Source organism: Bos javanicus, chromosome 8 (assembly GCF_032452875.1).
Source record: "Bos javanicus breed banteng chromosome 8, ARS-OSU_banteng_1.0, whole genome shotgun sequence".
Lineage (NCBI taxonomy): Eukaryota > Metazoa > Chordata > Mammalia > Artiodactyla > Bovidae > Bos > Bos javanicus.
Genome location: NC_083875.1, coordinates 90,943,914 through 90,963,084, shown reverse-complemented (window position 1 = coordinate 90,963,084; position 19,171 = coordinate 90,943,914). Strand labels below are relative to the sequence as shown.

The window sequence follows — 19,171 nt, the reverse complement described above, 5'->3', positions numbered from 1 at the left end:
ACAGTTTCTTTGAGCTATATCCATTCTTCTGACAAGCATGGAGCCCGTAGGTAAGTGCCAGACGTTCTGCTAAGTGTTAGGAATCCCAAAGTGAACATGGCAGAATTCAGTCTGAAGAGGGATGCAGATGAGTAGAGCCGACAATCACACTTAGAGCAGGTTAAGGGCTTGGTCATCAGAGTATGTAAGAGAGGCATGCAATCTAGGTTTAAGAGTCAAGGGATAGTTCCCAAACGGAAATAACTTCTAAGGTGACCGAAACGATGACTCCTAGGCAAAGAAGAGTTCCAGGCAAAGGGAACTAGGTTCAAAGACCCATGCACAGAGGTTAAGTGTTAACAGTAGATTCTAGAGAGGCAAAGAGGATTTTAAAAGCAAAGATGAGAGATCTTTCTATATAATTTCTTACAAAAGCATGTGAATCTAAATTCTCACAATAAAAATTTCAATTAAAAAAACACAGATGTGAGAGTACTCTGTAAACTGAGAAGCACTCAGTCAATATTATTACTAAAATTTAACTGCATAATGTATATTGCCATAGAGCAAAGCTGGAAAGGTCATTATAATGGAACAAGAACTACTAAGGACAGCTAGTGACCATGTTTCAACACATGGCCAAAATTTAGGAAATTGTTATTCAGTACCTTTCACATCTGGTCGATACTGTAGTCCATCATCCTTCTTTCCCAACAAACTAGTGTCATCTGTGTCTGTAAGAGAAAATGATTTGAAAATTAAGATACATATGATGTTTAAGTCATACCATGAAATTCCTAAATATTCCAAATCCTCCAGGTCCTTTCCAATTCTCTGTCCATTTTTCCTGCTCTACCACTCACTTGATCTATTGTAACACTTCTATCTCAGGCCTCAGATGTAAATGCGTTCTGCATGATGAACAGTCTAACTTCACTGAAACTTCAGCTAAAATATCATCTCATCATCTCCTTAAAAAGTCTTCCCTGTGAAACTGAAATCACATAGACCTTGAAGAGAAAGGATTAGCCGGTTCTCCAAGGGACAATGGTTTCAAGATTTACCTTCTCACACCACTGTTTCCTTGGAAAAGTATCAGATTAATATAAATGTGGAATATCAACTGTGTTATCAGACAAAATTTATTATAAACATGACCCTCCTGGTGAATTATGTTAGGACAGGAAGACTACATGGACCATAAACACCTGCTGGGAAGCATAAGCTTCGGTTTCCCAGTGCACAGTGGGGGCAAGGGAAGGCACAGTCAGGTGTAAATGCGGAGCAAGATAAACCACTCCACAGGATTCTAAAAGCATGAATTTCAATTAACAAAATCCTCAAGCTTGACCAACTCTTCTGAATTTGAAATTCCAGGTAGTACCATTCAACGACAAACCAGTTCCTCAGAAAAGATATGCTTTCTCAAGAATACACTTTAACCTACGCTACAAATGCCACCCCAAGAAAGAAAAGCAAACCACACTAGTACTTCCATATATAAGGGGTCTCTGTCAGTAAACAGTTTCCTCTGCCACGCACACACCTGACTCTCACCTAGATATCCTCTGAATAGTTTCTTGGGCATTCTTCAGTAGCTTAGACCACAGACATTTCAATCAGTTGTTCAGTATTTCACAAATAGCTTGTTATCAGTATAAACCAGCAAACTCTGGCTTGCAACTTTTTCCCCTTAGCTATGTTCTCCCTAAGCTTATGAAAACACAGCCCTTTAATAAATGCAAAAAAAGGCGGGCGGGGGTGGGGGGGGGGGCGGGTAGCCAGAAGGGAGGGCAGTTAGACCTAGTAGCAGGAAAGATGCATAACCCTAGGCCATCAGGAAGTGTCTGGACCTTGTTTGCTACTAGGAAATCACACATTATGCTAGTCTATATGTGTCTTGCTAGGAAAAAAGATTGAAAACCTCTAACTCTGTGACCAGGTACTTCTAGAAGGAATAGAAGACAAAAACTTATTCTTAGTTAGTATCATGGTTCCTAAACTACGGCAAAAATCAAGAAGGGGGAAAGAATTTTAAACTGAAAGTAATAATTTTTCCCTACATGCTATAACTTCACACCAAAATCCCTAACAGTATAAAACATGTAGGGGCAAAAACTAGAGAAAACATGAAAATAAAGTAAACTATAATGCTCTAGAAAAAAAGATGAAAAAATGGTGATATTTACAGTTTTACTATAATTAAAATAAGCTCATTTCTAAACAACTATAATCGTTACCAATTTGAGACAATTTTTAAGAAGTATAAATATAGCTATAAGTTCACGTTAGGATCAGCTTAATAACTAAATAAACAATCAAGAAGCATTGTTTGTGTCTTAAGACAGTGAAAGCAAATTTTTAAAAAGCTAAGTTAGTAACAGAACAAAGAAGTTCTAAAATACATAGTAATAAAAAATAAAGCATCAAAGATTTTTCATTTTACAAATTCAGAACACTACCAAAATATACAAATAAGACTGTAGACGTGTGATATTAAAGACAGACCTCTAGAATGAATTTTACCTGTGCAATGACCAAGATGCCTTATATCAATTTGTTCTTGTTTTATACAAGATGCTTCTCGAACAAAACAGGGATTGTTATAGGAACTCCCATCAGAAGCACACACAGGATTAAAACTGTATCCACTGCAATCTATATTACATACACACCTGGTGGAAAAAACAAAAACTATTTATGTTTTACAACAAAAGTATTTCACAATGCTTCAACAGCAAAACTGAGCAATTTTTTTTAACTTTTTAATATATTTATTGAAGTACAGTTGATTTACAAGATTATATTAGTTTCAGGTGTACAATGCAGTGATTTAATACTTTTATTACACTTCATTTCAAGTTATTATATAATATTGGCTATATTCTCTGTGCTGTACAATATATCCTTACAGCTTATTTATTTTATATAGTAGTTTGTAAGGAATTCTTTTTTTCTGCTTTCTGTAACACAAGTCAATACATTATTTTAAGTCACTGATAAAAGTTTAAGCAAAGTGAATGCTCAGCCAACAATTTCTTTCAGGTGAGAATCCAGAGATAATTTCATCCAGATTATTACTAATGGAGTCACTTCTTTAGAATTTTCATATCTAGAGATAATAATCAAGAAATATCAAATGTCAATAATATTAGTTAAAAAGCAACATGGTATAGCAGAAAGAACACAGAATTATGAGTCAAAAGTCATGAATCTAAATTTTAGTCCAACAAATAACGAGATTTGTGTCCATATTCTCTCTTAAGTCTGTTTACTGATCCAGAAGTAGTAATAATACACCTAACCTTACCAAATAATGGGGAAGATTAAAAATAGATATAAAACATGTAAAATAGAAGTCCTTCAAAAGTGTTTCTGAGTTACACATCCACCTGTATATCTGCGTGTCCACTGAACACTCACTGCCTTCTAAGAAGGCCAAGAAAGTACAAGGCATGGTCACTCCTCTCAAGAACAGTAAAATCTAACAGGGAATATGAAACTGAAAACCATAGAGACTCTCTGTTTTCCAGCAATATGGTGGACTCAGAACCTGTACTAATCCTTCTAATGAAAATAACAAATATTTTAAAACATTCTCAAATGCACCTATAAGATGTCAAGAAACAAGGAATATTCAAGACAAAAGTTAAATGAAGACAAGAATAGAAAAAGATCAATTAAGTTTGCCAAAGCTGATTTTCACCTTGAAGGCATTTGCCAAACTAGGAAAATTCAATCATCAACTTTTTGACTTTGCAAGCCTCTGAGAACAGAAGACAAAGAATACTGACCTACCTAAGGTGGAGAATCTGAAGACCCTGGAAAAAAGGCATGAGGGCAGAGGAGAAAAGAGCTGCCATATTCCAAGCCAACTGTTTAAAGTAGGGGAAAAAAAATCTTTCCCTGAGCCGCAGTACTGAAGACAGGGTAAAAAACATCTCCCTGAGAACTACAAGCCAGTCCCACATGAGTAATTACAACTTAAAATACTACTTGGATGATCTGAAAAAAAATCAAGCCCAGAATTTAAGAGTCAATGACTGGAATGGGCCCTAAGCAACTAACAAAAGTAAAAGCAATCCTCTCTGGAGAAACCCAACTTTACTATCCTAGACTTCAAATATTTTCCAAGATACAGTCCTGAGAAGAACAAGTAGATCACACACACGCTCACTCACTCCCACACCCACACAGACAAGGAAATAAAACACATGGGCAGAGCAAGCTGATGTGGAAATGAACCAAAAAAAGCTTCTAATAAATAAAGAATGTATTATAGAAATAAAAAACTCACTGGGCAGATTTAAAAGGAGATTAGATAAACGAAAGGTGAATCCATGAACTGGAAGACAGGTCAGAAGAAAATGCCCAGACCACGGCAGAGTCGAAGAGACAGAATATATTTAAAAAAAGATTAAGAGACATGGAAGACAGTCACAACAGCTAATAAAAATCTGATTGGAGTTTCAGATGAGTTAAAAGAATAAGGCAGGAATAATATTCTCAGTTTCTCAAACTTTCTAAAACTAAAGAAATATACTAATCTAAATATCCAAGAAGCCTAATAAATTCTAAACAAGATTATTAAAAAATAATCTAGATAGTGAAATATCACCATGGAATTTTTGTAACATGGCAACAAAATAATATTTTAAAAGCAGCCAAAAAGAAATGACTACCTTCAAAGAATCAGGAAGAGAGACAGGTGTCTTCAAAAGTAGTGCTGAAGCCAAATTATTTATTTATAGCCAAAAGACAGTGAAATAATACCTGCAATGTGCTGAGATAAAACAGTTTATATAAAAAGAAATATCGTTCATGATTAAATGTAAAATAAAAGTAATCTGGAAGAAGTAAAAATTTAGAGTTTGTCACCTGCTGACTGTCAGTAAAGGAATTATAAAGGCAGTAGAAAAATAATCCTACAAGAAAGACCTCATATGAAAACAGAAATGAAGAACAAAAGTATAAATACATAAGCAATGTTAACAAAATACTGACAATATAAAACAATGACATCAAAGCTCTGTGCTAATTAAAAAAAAAACAGTAAATTAAAATATTAATGATAGCATACAAATTGCAAGGGACTGAAATTACAGTGTTTTAAGAACAGAAATATTGATGAACTTCAGACTGTGATAAATTGAATATACATGTTAAACTTATATGCAAAATATATATAAAAATTAACTTGAAAAAAGATATAGGACTTGGAAGAATATATGTAAAAAAGTGTTCAAATTGTTCAATAATCAAGAAAATGTAAATGAAAACCACAAGACACCATCACATTCACTAAACAGCAAAAATTAAGAGAATACAAAGTGTTGACAAGGATGAGAACCAAAGGGAATTCTTACCTTCTGCTGGAGGGAAAACTTACTGATATAACCACTTTGGAAAACAAGCATTACCGGGAAAGCTAGACTTGCACATGCCCAATAATCCCACTACTGAGTGAGGCCCTTGTAAGTCTCTTACATATGTGCACCAGAAGATATGCATAAGAATGGTCACAGAGCATTATTCATGAGAACAGAAGACTGGAAACAATCCAAATGTCCATTAACATTAAAATGGACTATAAAAGGATGTGGAACAGTCAAGCAACTGAATTCAATTAAGCAGCTACGAGCATCAACACAAACAAATCTCAAAAACATAATTCTGAGCAAAAGAAGGTGCTGCTGCTGCTGAGTCGCCTCAGTCGTGTCTGACTCTGTGCCACCCCATACACGGCAGCCCACCAGGCTCCGCCGTCCCTGGGATTCTCCAGGCAAGAACACTGGAGTGGGTTGCCATTTCTTTCTCCAACGCATGAAAGTGAAAATTGAAAGTGAAGTCACTCAGTCGTGTCCGACTCTTCGTGACCCCATGGACTGCAGCCCACCAGGCTCCCCCGTCCCTGGGATTCTAGAGGCAAGAGTACTGGAGGGGGTGCCACTGCCTTCTCCAAAAGAAGGTACACACAGTATGATTCCACTTATACAAGATTCAAAATCAAACAAAAGCCAAATAATATTGGGTTGACCAAAAAGTTCATTCGAGTTTTTCTGTAACATCTTACAGAAACTTTCTGGCCAATCCAATTTATTGTTAGGAGGGTTATCATGTGATAGAACTATAGAAAAAAATAAAAGGAATGATTTCCACAAAATGCAGCAGAGCAGACAGAACAAAGAAACATGCAATGGGGGAGGATCACGGGAAGCAGTTCTAAAGTACTGACAATACCCTGTATTTCCTGGCTTGGGATGTAGGAGTCACAGTTTGCTTCATTTTTGTATGTTAAACTAAATGTTTAAGTTTTCATAAGTTTTTCAATATATGCTCTGTTTCACAATTTAAAAAAAACTTTGAATATTTACTAACAAGTCAAAAATGGCTCTTACAATTTTTAAAGGGATGGGGACAGAGAATATGTGACAGAGACAGTATGTGGCCCTCAAAATATAAAATATTTACCATTTAGTCCTTTACAGAAAAACACTGCCAACTCCAGGTTTAAGGAATAAAAGTAGGCAAAACTGGGATGGCAATTAAACAGAAACAGTGGCCAAAAAAGAAAGAATTATAGAACAGTTTCAGGGATGAGAAAAGGCTCAGCAACAAAGGCAGAATACCATACCGATCAAGTGAGGAGAAACAAGGGACTCAGCCGAGGCTTGTGTTCAGTCACTAAGTTGTACCTGACTCTTTGCAACCCCATGGACTGTAGCCCATTCACGATCCTCTGTCCATGGGACTTCCCAGGCTAGAACACAGAGTGGGTTGCCACTTCCTTCTCCAGGGGATCTTCCCAACCCAGGGATCGAACACACATGTCTGCACTGCAAGGGGGTTCTTTACCACAGAGCCACCAGGGAAGCCCAGCAGGAACTGCCCTGATCTCATGCAGGAAAGGTCCACTCCACAGTGGGACAGTAACACGGCATAAAAGACCAAGAGCTGTGACAACAACCGCCGCTACTATTTTCAGCAGCACGTGAGGAAAGAAAATGAAATCCCCATCTTAAGGAATGTCCAGCTCAGTGAAACAATGAGCAGAAGAGAACAGCATTAGACCCTAGCGGCCACTAACACTATTGACTGGAGTGGGTTCCTGGGGTCTGCAGGCTGGCAATGGCGGCAGAGGGCAGGAGGATGCCAAGCACAGGAGTGCACTAATGTGGAAAGAAACTGCTTCAGCAAACATGCCAAACTCAAGACACTTAACCATTCATTCTGCACCTACTGTGTGGGGACAGTCGTATCTGCCTCTTTAATCATGACAGCAAATTATGAACAAGGAAGTTGAATAGGAAAGAAGTTAAAAAGCCTAAGAGCACAAACCTAATGAGTGACTGAGAGGGTGTTCTCTCCACTCATCACAGCTGTCACATGAAACAGACATCTCAGCAGGCAAAGTGACAGATGAAAGGAGTTAAGTAGTTATTTTCCACATTTATATCATGAAAAATCTTTTCACTAAATTGGCCCTGCTTTTCTCTCAAACTCTCCAGGGACACCCCTGCCTCAGGGCTTCCCCTCTTCCTGAAACACTTTTCCCTCAAACAACCACTTAGTTTAATCCCTCACCGTTTTCAAGTTTTATCTCAAATCTTGAAGGAACAGTAGAAAGTTAAATTACTAAACATCCATTTAAGAAATTAGAAAAAGAGCAATGAATAAACCCAGTGAAAACAAAAAAAAGGGGAAAATATGGAGGACATGGATATTAATATTAGATTTATAGATACATCTCAGCAGAAATAGAAAACAAAATTACAACGGAGAAATACAGCTAAAAGTTGGTCCTCTGAAAAGACCTTTAGGGAATTCCTTGGTCGTCCAGAGATTAGAACTCCATGCCTTCACTGCTGAGGGCCTGAGTTCAAACTCTGATCCCAGAAGCTACGTGGTGTGACCAAAAAACAAAGACAAAAAAAAGGAAAAAGAAAGAATCAACAATTAACTTTCAAATCAACAAAGCAGGATGAGAAAAAATTTTTTAAAAAAGTATCTAAACTAAAAAAGACTACAGATTGTGATTTAAAAAATAAGAGAATTATATTTTGAACTTTATATGTCAGCAAATTTGAAAACTTAAGTTAAATGAATAACAAAAAATTAACTATTAAAATCTGATCAAAAAAGAAATAGAAGCTGAATGGTACTACATTCACTGAAGAAATAAAATCAGTTTTAAATATATCCTCCAAGACAGTATCAGATCCAGGTAATTTTTTAAAAAGGATTCATGAACACGTTCATTCCAATCATTCAGTTCAGTTCAGTTCAGTCGCTCAGTCTATCCAACTCTTTGCAACCCCAAAAGCCACAGCACGCCAGGCCTCCCTGTCCATCACCAACTTCCTGAGTCTACCCATACCATGTCCATCAAGTCCATGATGCCATCCAACGATCTCAACCTCTATCGTCCCCTCCTCCTCCTGCCCTCAATCTTTCCCAGCATCAGGGTCATTTCAAATGAGTCAGCTCTTCGCATCAGGTGGCCAAAGTATTGGAGTTTCAGCTTCAGCATCAGTCCTTCCAATGAACATCCAGGACTGATCTCCTTTAGGATGGACTGCTTGGATCTCCTTGCAGTCCAAGAGTCTTCTCTAACACCACAGTTCAAAAGCATCAATTCTTTGGCACTCAGCTTTCTTTATAGTCCAACTCTTACATCCATACATGACTACTGGAAAAACCAAAGGTTTGACTAGATGGACCTTTGTTGGCAAAGTAACATCTCTGCTTTTTAATATGCTGTCTAGGTTGGTCATAATTTTCCAATTTTAATTTCATGGCTGCAATCACCATCTGCAGTGATTTTGGAGCCCCCCAAAATAGTGTCAACCACTGTTTCCACTGTTTCCCCATTTATTTGCCATGAAATGATGGGACCAGATGCCATGATCTTCATTTTCTGAATGTTGAGCTTTAAGCCAACTTTTTCACTCTCCTCTTTCACTTTCATCAAGAAGCTCTTTAGCTCTTCTTCACTTTCTGCCATAAGGGTGGTATCATCTGCATATCTGAGGTTACTGGTATTTCTCCCAGCAATCTTGATTCCAGCTTGTGCTTCCCCCAGCCCAGCGTTTCTCATGATGTACTCTGCATATAAGTTAAATAAGCAGGGTGACAATATACAACGTTGACGTACTCCTTTTCCTATTTGGAACCAGTCTGTCGTTCCATGTCCAGTTCTAACTGTTGTTTCCTAACCTGCATACAGGTTTCTCAAGAGGCAGGTCAGGTGGTCTGGTATTCCCATCTCTTTCAGAATTTTCCAGAGTTTATTGTGATCCACACAGTCAAAGGCTTTAGCATAGTCAAAAAAGCAGAAATAGATGTTTCTCCGGAACTCTCTTGCTTTATCGATGATTCAGCAGGTGTTGGCAATTTAATCTCTGGTTCCTCTGCCTTTTCTAAAATCAGCTTGAACATCTGGAAGTTCACGGTTCATGTATTGCTGAAGTCTGGCTTAGAGAATTTTAAGCAATACTTTACTGGCGTGTAAGATGAGTGCAATTATACAGTAGTTTGAGCATTCTTTGGCATTGCCTTTCTTTGGGATTGGAATGAAACTGAACTTCTCCAGTCCTGTGGCCACTGCTGAGTTTTCCAAATTTGCTGGCATACTGAGTGCAGCACTTTCACAGCATTATCTTCCAGAATTTGAAATAGCTCAACTGGAATTCCATCACCTTCACTAGCTTTGTTCGTAGTGATGCTTTCTAAGGCCCACTTGGCTTCACATTCCAAGATGTCTGGCTCTAGGTGAATGGTCACACCATCGTGATTATCTGGGTCATGAAGATCTTTTTTGTATAGTTCTTCTGTGTATTCTTGCCACCTCTTCTTAATATCTTCTGCTTCTGTTAGGTCCATACCATTTCTGTCCTTTATTGAGCCCATTTTTGCATGAAATGTTCCCTTGGTATCTCTAATTTTCTTGAAGAGATCTCTAGTCTTTCCCAGTCTATTATTTTCCTCTATTTTTTTGCACTGATCACTGAGGGAAGTCTTTCTTATCTCTCCTTGCTATTCTTTGAAACTCTACATTCAAATGGGTGTATCTTTTCTTTTCTCCTTTGCTTTTCGCTTCTCTTCTTTTCACAGCTATTTGTAAGGCCTCCTCAGAGAGCCATTTTGCTTTTTTGCATTTCTTTTTCTTGGGGATGGTCTTGATTTCTGTCTCCTATACAATGTCATGAACCTCCATCCATAGTTCATCAGGCACTCTATCAAATCTAGTCTCTTAAATATATTTCTCACTTCCATTGTATAGTCATAAGGGATCTGATTTAGGTCTAACCTGAATAGTCTAGTGGTTTTCTCCACTTTCTTCAATTTCAGTCTGAATTTGGCAATAAGGAGTTCATGATCCGAGTCAGCTCCCGGTCTTGTTTTGCTGACTGTATAGAGCTTCTCCATCTTTGGCTGCAAAGAATAGAATCAATCTGATTTTGGTGTTGACCATCTGGTGATGTCCATGTGTAGAGTCTTCTCTTGTATTGTTGGAAGAGGATGTTTGCTATGATCAGTGCATTCTCTTGGCAGAACTCTATTAGCCTTTGCCCTGCTTCATTCTGTACTCCAAGGCCAAATTGGCCTGTTACTCCAGGTGTTTCTTGACTTCCTACTTTTGCATTACAGTCCCCTATAATGAAACATACTGCTCTACTTTTTAGTTAAAACTTTTTTTTGGTGAAAAGTACATTTTGCATACAGATGTGTTTAAAATATAAACATGCAGTTTAGAGAATACTTCACGTACGTACCTAACACCTTGGGTCCAAAATAGACTATTGCCTAATTCATAGTACTGGGCATTGACCTAGCTGGCACTGTTAGATGAAGGCTTACCAAAAAAGACATGTTGAACAGTCTCTGTCAGAGTCTGGCTTTTGGCTTCCTGGTTTATAAGATTCCCTTCTGGGGAAGTTGGTGGGCAAGACCCTGAGAAAGTCATCAGGAATGTCATAGGACTCGTAGTTGAGACGTCTGGCAGGATCCTAGCGTCACCAAGTATGGATGACTGGCAGAAATGTCGTCTCAGCGGGCGGCTCTGTGTTTTCTACTTCCAGTCTCACTGTAGCTGACCTGCAGTTCTCAGGAGTATGTCAATTAAATGAGCGTGCTTGTTTGCTTCAGGCAGTTGCAGGAACTTCATCACGGCAAGTACAGATAAGAATCTGAGCCAGGGCATTCTGGGCATTCTGTCCTCTGGCTGAAAAGAGGGCAGTAGGCATCCTGGTAATGGCAGCCAGCAATACGACTGTCCACAGAGTGGAACTGTTTCAGCGTGAACTGGTTGCCCTCTTAATATAGCCATTATCTTGCAATCTCCCTTCAATGTTGCACCTTTTCCTACCACAGTCAATTCTCCAGTCTTTCTGCACTAGCTGAGTGTCTTACAGTTCAGTTCTCTTTTTCTTTTCAGTTCTCTTATTCTCTTACTTGGAGTGAGCACAAACCCCACAGGTCTTTGATCTGCAAATTGCCCCCCTTTTAGGACACCGGCTGCAAACGAGGTAGGTTCTTTGCACTTCTACCCAGGATACTACTAATCTGGATGTTCCTACCACCTCCTTTAAGGTTCCATAGTTTGCTAAAATGACTTAGAATTAAGAAAGGAGCTGAGTCATCTCATTAGCACACAAAAGACAGTTGTCTCTCAAAGTTACAAGGGTTTAGGAGCTCTGCCAGAAACAGACCTAATAATATTTTTTGTTAAACTATACGCATCATCCCAGAAATTCCTTTACCTCTCTCCTCCGTGGCATGTTTTTTTTTTTTTATTTTACCTTCTCCCATTTCAGTATACCTTTCAATAGCTTCTTGTGAAAGGGTACAAAGTGAGACCTTACTTTTTATTTTTGGTAATTTATTTTATTCGCTTTTGGTTGCACTGGTCTTTGCTGCTGTGTGTGGACTCCCTAGTCGTGGTGATGGTGGTCTACTCTACTTGTGGTGCATGGGCTTCTCACCGTGGTGGCTTCTCTCGTTGTGGAGCGCAGGCTCCTGGGGCATAGGCTCCAGCAGTCGCACACTCTGTCGCACAGTCGCACAGTGCACAGTGCACAGCACACAGTCGCACAGTCTCAGGAGTTACAGTGTACTGGCTTAGTTGCTCTGCGGCATGTGGAACCTTCCCGGACCAGGAATCAACCCATGTCCCCTCCACTGGCAGGCGGATTCTTATCCACTGTACCACCAGCGAAGTCTGAGAACTTATGTTTCAGGTGTATTTATCCTACACCTAATATTTGACTTATAACTCAGTGAGTGCATACTTCCAAGTGTTGAGATAATTTTCACTCAGAATTGTGAAAGCATTGCTATATTGTGTTCTAGCTTCCAGCTGAAGTCTGAAGCCACTCTGATTTCTGGTCCTTTCTACACTGTTTGTTTTCTCTCTCAAAGCATGTAGAATCTCCTTTTGGTCCTCAGTATAATGAAATTTCACAGTTCCCAGAAACTTACTGACTTCCGATTTGAGAAATTTTCTTCAATTAGTTCCTTGATGACTTTCTTTCCTCTCTTTTCTAATTTTGGTAGTTCTGTCATTTGGATGTTGGGCATTCTGGACTAGTCCTTTAATTTTCTTGTCCCTCTTAGTGTCTGTTAAAATTTTTTTATTTTTTCCTGTCCTTTCTGAGAGATTTCTTGAACTTTTATTTTTCAGTCCTTTTTTGAGTTTGTCATTTCTTATATACTTTTTATGGTGCTCCTTCTAAAAAAAATTTATAGCATTCTGTTTTTGTTTTATGACTATAATACCTTTTTGTGCCTGTTTATTATTGGGATTCTGTCTGCTGTAGAGTGAGATTTTCTTTTATTCATTTTTATTCGGCGAGTTTTAATCTTTTATTTTTTGCAGTTATATGGCCTTATAAAATGAATTAGAGAATGTTCTTTCTGTTCTCTGGATGATTTTGTGTAAGAATAGAAATATCTGTTTATTGAATGACAGAATGTGGTCCACTGGAAAAGGGAATGGCAAACCATTTCAATATTCTTGCCTTGAGAGCCCCATGAACAGTATGAAAAGGCAAAAAGATAGGACACTGAAAGATGAACTCCCCAGGTCAGTAGGTACCCAGTATGCTACTGGAGATCAGTGAAGAAATAACTCCAGAAAGAATGAAGGGATGGAGACAAAGCAAAAACAACACCCAGTTGTGAATGGGACTGTTGATGGAAGCAGGGTCGGATGCTGTAAAGAGCAATATTGCATAGGAATCTGGAATGTGAGGTCCATGAATCAAGGCAAATTGGAAGTGGTCAACCAGGAGTTGGCAACAATGAACATTGACATTCTAAAAATCAGCGAACTAAAATGGACTGGAATGGGTGAATTTAACTCGGATGACCATTATATCTACTATTGTGGGCAGGAATCCCTCAAAAGAAATGGAGTAGCCATCATACTCAACAAAAGAGTCTGAAATGCAGTACTTGGATGCAATCTCAAAAATTACAAAATGATCTCTGTTCGTTTCCAAGGCAAACCATTCAGTATCACAGTAATCCAAGTCTATGCCCCAACCAGCAATGCTGAAGAAGCTGAAGTTGAACAGTTCTATGAAGACCTACAAGCCCTTCTAGAACTAACACCCAAAAAAGATGTCCTTTTCATTATAGGTGACTACAATGCAAAAGAAGTCAAGAAACACCTGGAGTAACACGCAAATTTGGCCTTAGAGTACAGAATGAAGCAGGGCAAAGGCTAATAGAGTTTTGCCAAGAGAATGCACTGATCATAGCAAACACCCTCTTCCAACAATACAAGAGAAGACTCTATACATGGACATCACCTGATGGTTGACACCAAAATCAGATTGATTCTATTCTTTGCAGCCAAAGACAGAGAAGCTCTATACAGTCAGCAAAACAAGACGGGGAGCTGACTGTGGCTCAGATCATGAACTCCTTACTGCCAAATTCAGACTGAAATTGAAGAAAGTGGAGAAAACCACTAGACCATTCAAGTATGACCTAAATCAAATCCCTTATGACTATACAGTGGAAAGTGAGAAATAGATTTAAGAGACTAGATCTGATAGACAGAGTGCCTGATGAACTACTGATGGAGGTTTATGACATTGTATAGGAGACAGGGATCAAGACCATCTTCAAGAAAAAGAAATGCAAAAAAGCAAAATGGCTCTCTGAGGAGGCCTTACAAATAGCTGTGAAAAGAAGAGAAGCGAAAAACAAAGGAGAAAAGGAAAGATATAAGATCTGAATGCAGAGTTTCAAAGAATAGCAAGGAGAGATAAGAAAGCCTTCCTCAGTGATTAGTGCAAAAAAATAAAGGAAAAAAATAGAATGGGAAAGTCTAGAGATCTCTTCAAGAAAATTAGAGATACCAAAGGAACATTTCATGCAAAGATGGGATCAATTAAGGACAGAAATAGAAGATAGTTCTGTCCTAAAAGAAGCAGAAGATATTGAGAAGAGGTAGCAAGAATGCACAGAAGAACTATACAAAAAAGATCTTCATGACCCAGATAATCACGATGGTGTGATCACTCACCTAGAGCCAGACATCCTGGAATGTGAAGTCAAGTGGGCCTTAGGAAGCATCACTACGAACAAAGCTAGTGGAGGTGATGGAATTCCAGTTGAGCTATTTCAAATCCTGGAAGATGACGCTGTGAAAGTGCTGCACTCCATATGCCAGCAAATTTGGAAAACTCAGCAGTGGCCACAGGACTGGAAAAGGTCAGTTTTCATTCCAATCCCAAAGAAAGACAATGCCAAAGAGTGCTCCAACTACTGCACAATTGCACTCATCTCACACACCAGTAAAATAACGCTCAAAATTTTCCAAGCCAGGCTTCAACAGTACATGAACAATGAACTTCCAGAAGTTCAAGCTAGTTTTAGAAAAGGCAGAGGAACCAGAGATTAAATTGCCAACATCTGCTGAATCATCAAAAAAACAAGAGAGTTCCAGAAAAACATCTATTTCTGCTTTATTGACTACGTCGAAACCTTTGACTGTGTGGACCACAACAAACTGTGGAAAATTCTGAAAGAGATGGGAATACTAGATCACCTGACCTGCCTCTTGAGAAATCTGTATGCAGGTCAGGAAGCAACAGTTAGAACTGGACATGGAACGACAGACTGGTTCCAAATAGGAAAAGGAGTACGTCAACGTTGTATATTGTCACCCTGCTTATTTAACTTATATGCAGAGTACATCATGAGAAACGCTGGGCTGGAAGAAGCACAAGCTGGAATCAAGATTGCTGGGAGAAATATCAATAACCTCAAATATCATAACCACCCTTATGGCAGAAAGGGAAGAAGAACTAAAGAGCCTCTTGATGAAAGTGAAAGAGGAGAGTGAAAAAGTTGACTTAAAGCTCAACATTCAGAAAACTAAGATCATGGCATCTGGTCCCATCACTTCATGGCAAATGGATGGAGAAACAGTGGAAACAGTGGCTGACTTTACTTTGGGGGCCTCCAAAATCACTGCAGATGGTGACTGCAGCCACGAAGTTAAAACATGCTTGCTCCTTGGAAGAAAAGTTATGACCAACCTAGACAGCATATTCAAAAGCAGAGACATTACTTTGCCAACAATGGTCTGTCTAGTCAAACCTTTGGTTTTTCCAGTAGTCATTTATGGATGTGAGAGTTGGACTGTAAAGAAAGCTGAGCACCAAGAACTGATGTTTTTGAACTGTGGTGTTGGAGAAGACTCTTAAGAGTCCCTTGGACTGCAAGGAGAGCCAACCAGTCCATCCTAAAGGAAATCAGTCCTGGATATTCATTGGAAGGACAGACGCTAAAGCTGAAACTCCAATACTTTGGCCACCTTATGCGAAGAACTGACTCATATGAAAAGACCGTGATGCTGGGAAAGATTAAGGACAGGAGGAGAAGGTGATGATAGAGGATGAGATGGTTGGATGCCATCACCAACTCAATGGACATGAGTCTGGGTAAAATCTGGGAGTTGGTGATAGACCAACTCCAGGGAGGCCTGGCATGCTGCAGTCCACAGGGTGGCAAAGAGTCAGACATGACTGAGCGGCTGAACTGAACTGAAGAGCAATACGTGTAGTGGGCTGCCATTACTTTATAAAAAGGAAAGAAAGAATATGTGTGCATACTTTTTGTACATGGGGAAAATACCTCTGGGAGATTAAGAAACTGATCACAGTGACTGCCTCTAGTGAAGACAATTGGGTAGCTGAGGACTGGGGTGGAAAACAGACCTGTATCTGTAAAGCCTTATAAAGCTTTTGAATTTCTAACACTGAATTTCAAAGGCATGAATGCAGGCATACATACATAAATAAATGAATACATTCAATTACTTCTCTGATTTAGCTTGAGGATTTTGGCAAATCACAACTCTGAGTCTTTAATAATAGGGATAATATCTCAAACGCTGGTGACAGAATCAAATAAGCTTTTGTAAAAAGCCCTTTGAAATCATCAAATTCTATGTACATCTGAAAGGTATTATTGAAAAATATCTATCCTGTCTCTTTCTTTCTACTTACTGTACATAGAAAGTGTCATTCCTTTGAGATATGGTTAATTTTTATGATCACTGGCATTTTAAACTAAATCACGTGAAGTTATGTAGATTTCACAAACACCTAACAAAGCCTGCAACAAATTCACCTGCTCCAAGTTCCTCACAATATTACTAATCCTTCTCACACATGTTAAACCATCACTATGACCCCTTGTGCAGCTCCAAGTGAATAAGAAAGCCCTGTGTGAACTGCCAGTTCATAAGACCTACGGAGGGAACCTAAGATACCCAACCTCATGGCAAGTTCATCCATTGTAGAAACCAGCAAGACAAAGTCCCTGTCCTCAGGGAATCCACAATCTGTTAGCAGTCCCATCAATTTAAGTGCTATGTGGAGGTTGTTTGAACACAAGCGTTAGTCATCTCTCTCATAGGGACTGCAGAAAGAGCAAGGCATGCTGCTAGGAAGAGGTGCTAAAGTCATGCTTATATCCAAGCTGAAAGGAAGAGCAGGAATTAAACAAATAGACATACAGGGGTGGGACTTTAGGCAGAGAGAATAACAGAGGCAAATTATCAAAGAGCAACAGAGCATTCAGAAAACTGCAGGAGGCCACGGAGAATACTGTGTTCTACATTTTAAAATCTAACCTCTCAAAAGAAACCATTATTGGCAGCTGTACAGAAATACAGGAAGATATTTCTGGATAAAGAAGCCTGTCATTGCTAACATCTGAGTTATATTCAGTACAGAATAATGTTTAATAGTGTTTATTTCCCATTACCAGAGGAAAACAGACAACATACAATTATTTTTCCATTTTAGTGTAAGGGACCATGGTAGAAATTTACTAAACCTAAACAGCTTTAAAAGTCTACCTGTAAAGCCCTGTAAAGCTTTTGAATTTCTAACACTGAATTTCAAAGGCATGAATGCAGACATACATACATAAATAAATGACATTAGTAAATAAATTACTGTCATCTCTGATTAGGAGGAAATCAGAGGTGAGGAGAAGGTAACAGTAGGAAAATACTTCTTTGGTTGCTTTTTTAAAAAAGAAAAAAAAAAAACTATGTGCAGTTTCTAGAAAGGAGGACTGATGGAGAACACAGATATAGAGCATTATTCTTTGTGTTTCAGTGAGGGAAAAGACTTCATTGCACATTCTGAGGAAGAGACTCATCAGCTTGTGACAATGGCCAACAACTCTCCAAACAGAAAATGATGGTATAACGACAAAGATGTCTATCAGGTGAATTACTAATGCATGCTTCTCAAACTGTCTGTCACACTGCACACCTACAAGATTCTTTCTCTGAGCAACTCTGAGAGCTTATGTCCCTCAGGGGAAAAGGAAAACACCATCTCCAAAGTGACTGACATCAAAAAGGCAGAAGAGCAGGGACAATTTCCATAAAGCACATGACAGACAAAGTTCAAAGGAGTAACTGCAGGATTCTTACAGCTCACCTGTATTGACATTATGCCAGATGATTCTACAAACTCCTCAAATCGTTCATGGCAGGCATTTAAGTCAGGTATATAAAAGGTCTACCTGGCTGAAGGAGTTCTATGACTATTTGGTCCCACTGTACAGACAAATAGTTGAGAACTATCTTAGAGCAATAACATCAGCCTTGGACAGATGAGAGATACTGGGATGTTTTTTTTTTAAGAGATACTGTTTAGATGAAGAGGGATACAGTTGGTAAGAGTATGGAGAAATCTAATTTTCTGTAAAGCAGATACTGTTCCCAAGTTTTAAGACTAAGAAAATCTAGCCACTATATTTCAAAACAGTCACAATGAAATACTGAAACCTCTCCATGTGGGCATCAAATTTCTTGGAACCTCAACTATCTAGCTCTAGGTATAAATTCAAAGGGCAAACATCAATGCAGACAGACATCACAGTTCAGTTCACTCGCTCAGTCGTGTCCGACTCTTTGCGACCCCATGAACTGCAGCACGCCAGGCCTCCCTGTCCATCACCAACACCCGGAGTTCACCCAAACTCACGTCCATTGAGTCGGTGATGCCATCCAGCCATCTCATCCTCTGTCGTCCCCTTCTCCTCCTGCCCCCAATCCCTCCCAGCATCAGAGTCTTTTCCAATGAGTCAACTCTTCGCATGAGGTGGCCAAAGTACTGGAGTTTCAGCTTTAGCATCAGTCCTTCCAATGAACACCCAGGAATGATCTCCTTCAGAATGGACTGGTTGGATCTCCCTGTAGTCCAAAGGACTCTCAAGAGTCTTCTCCAACACCACAGTTCAAAAGCATCAATTCTTTGGTGCTCAGCTTTCTTCACAGTCCAACTCTCACATCCATACATGACCGCTGGAAAAACCTTGGCCTTGACTAGACGGACCTTTGTTGGCAAAGTAATGTCTCTGCTTTTCAATATGCTATCTAGTTTGGTCATAACTTTCCTTCCAAGGAGTAAGTGTCTTTTAATTTCATGGCTGCAATCACCATCTGCAGTGATTCACAAACCCATGCAAAAGTCCCCAATGCCATTAGAGAGTCACACTGTGCTTCAGGAAGAAAGAAGAAAAAAGCCTCTCACAAGCAAAGCTAATTTCAATTATAATTAAAATAGCCACTGAGCAGATAAGAGAGAAAACAGTCATACAATATAAGAAGTTCATGCACCTCACTAAGAACCTATTTACTCTGATTTTA

The 19,171-nt window shown here is 39.0% G+C and overlaps 1 protein-coding gene across 3 annotated transcripts in view; it reads right to left on the bottom strand.

Annotated features, from left to right (window-relative positions):
• The window catches only part of TMEFF1 (transmembrane protein with EGF like and two follistatin like domains 1), a 96,934-nt gene that overhangs the window by 28,890 nt on the left and 48,873 nt on the right, over positions 1-19,171 (bottom strand). For all 3 annotated transcript variants that reach the window (XM_061426338.1, XM_061426340.1, XM_061426339.1), the window contains exons 6-7: positions 2,506-2,654; positions 648-713 (exon numbers count right to left, since the gene is read on the bottom strand). In XM_061426338.1, coding sequence (XP_061282322.1) covers positions 648-713; positions 2,506-2,654 — 215 coding nt within the window. The remainder of the gene's footprint in view (positions 1-647; positions 714-2,505; positions 2,655-19,171) is intronic.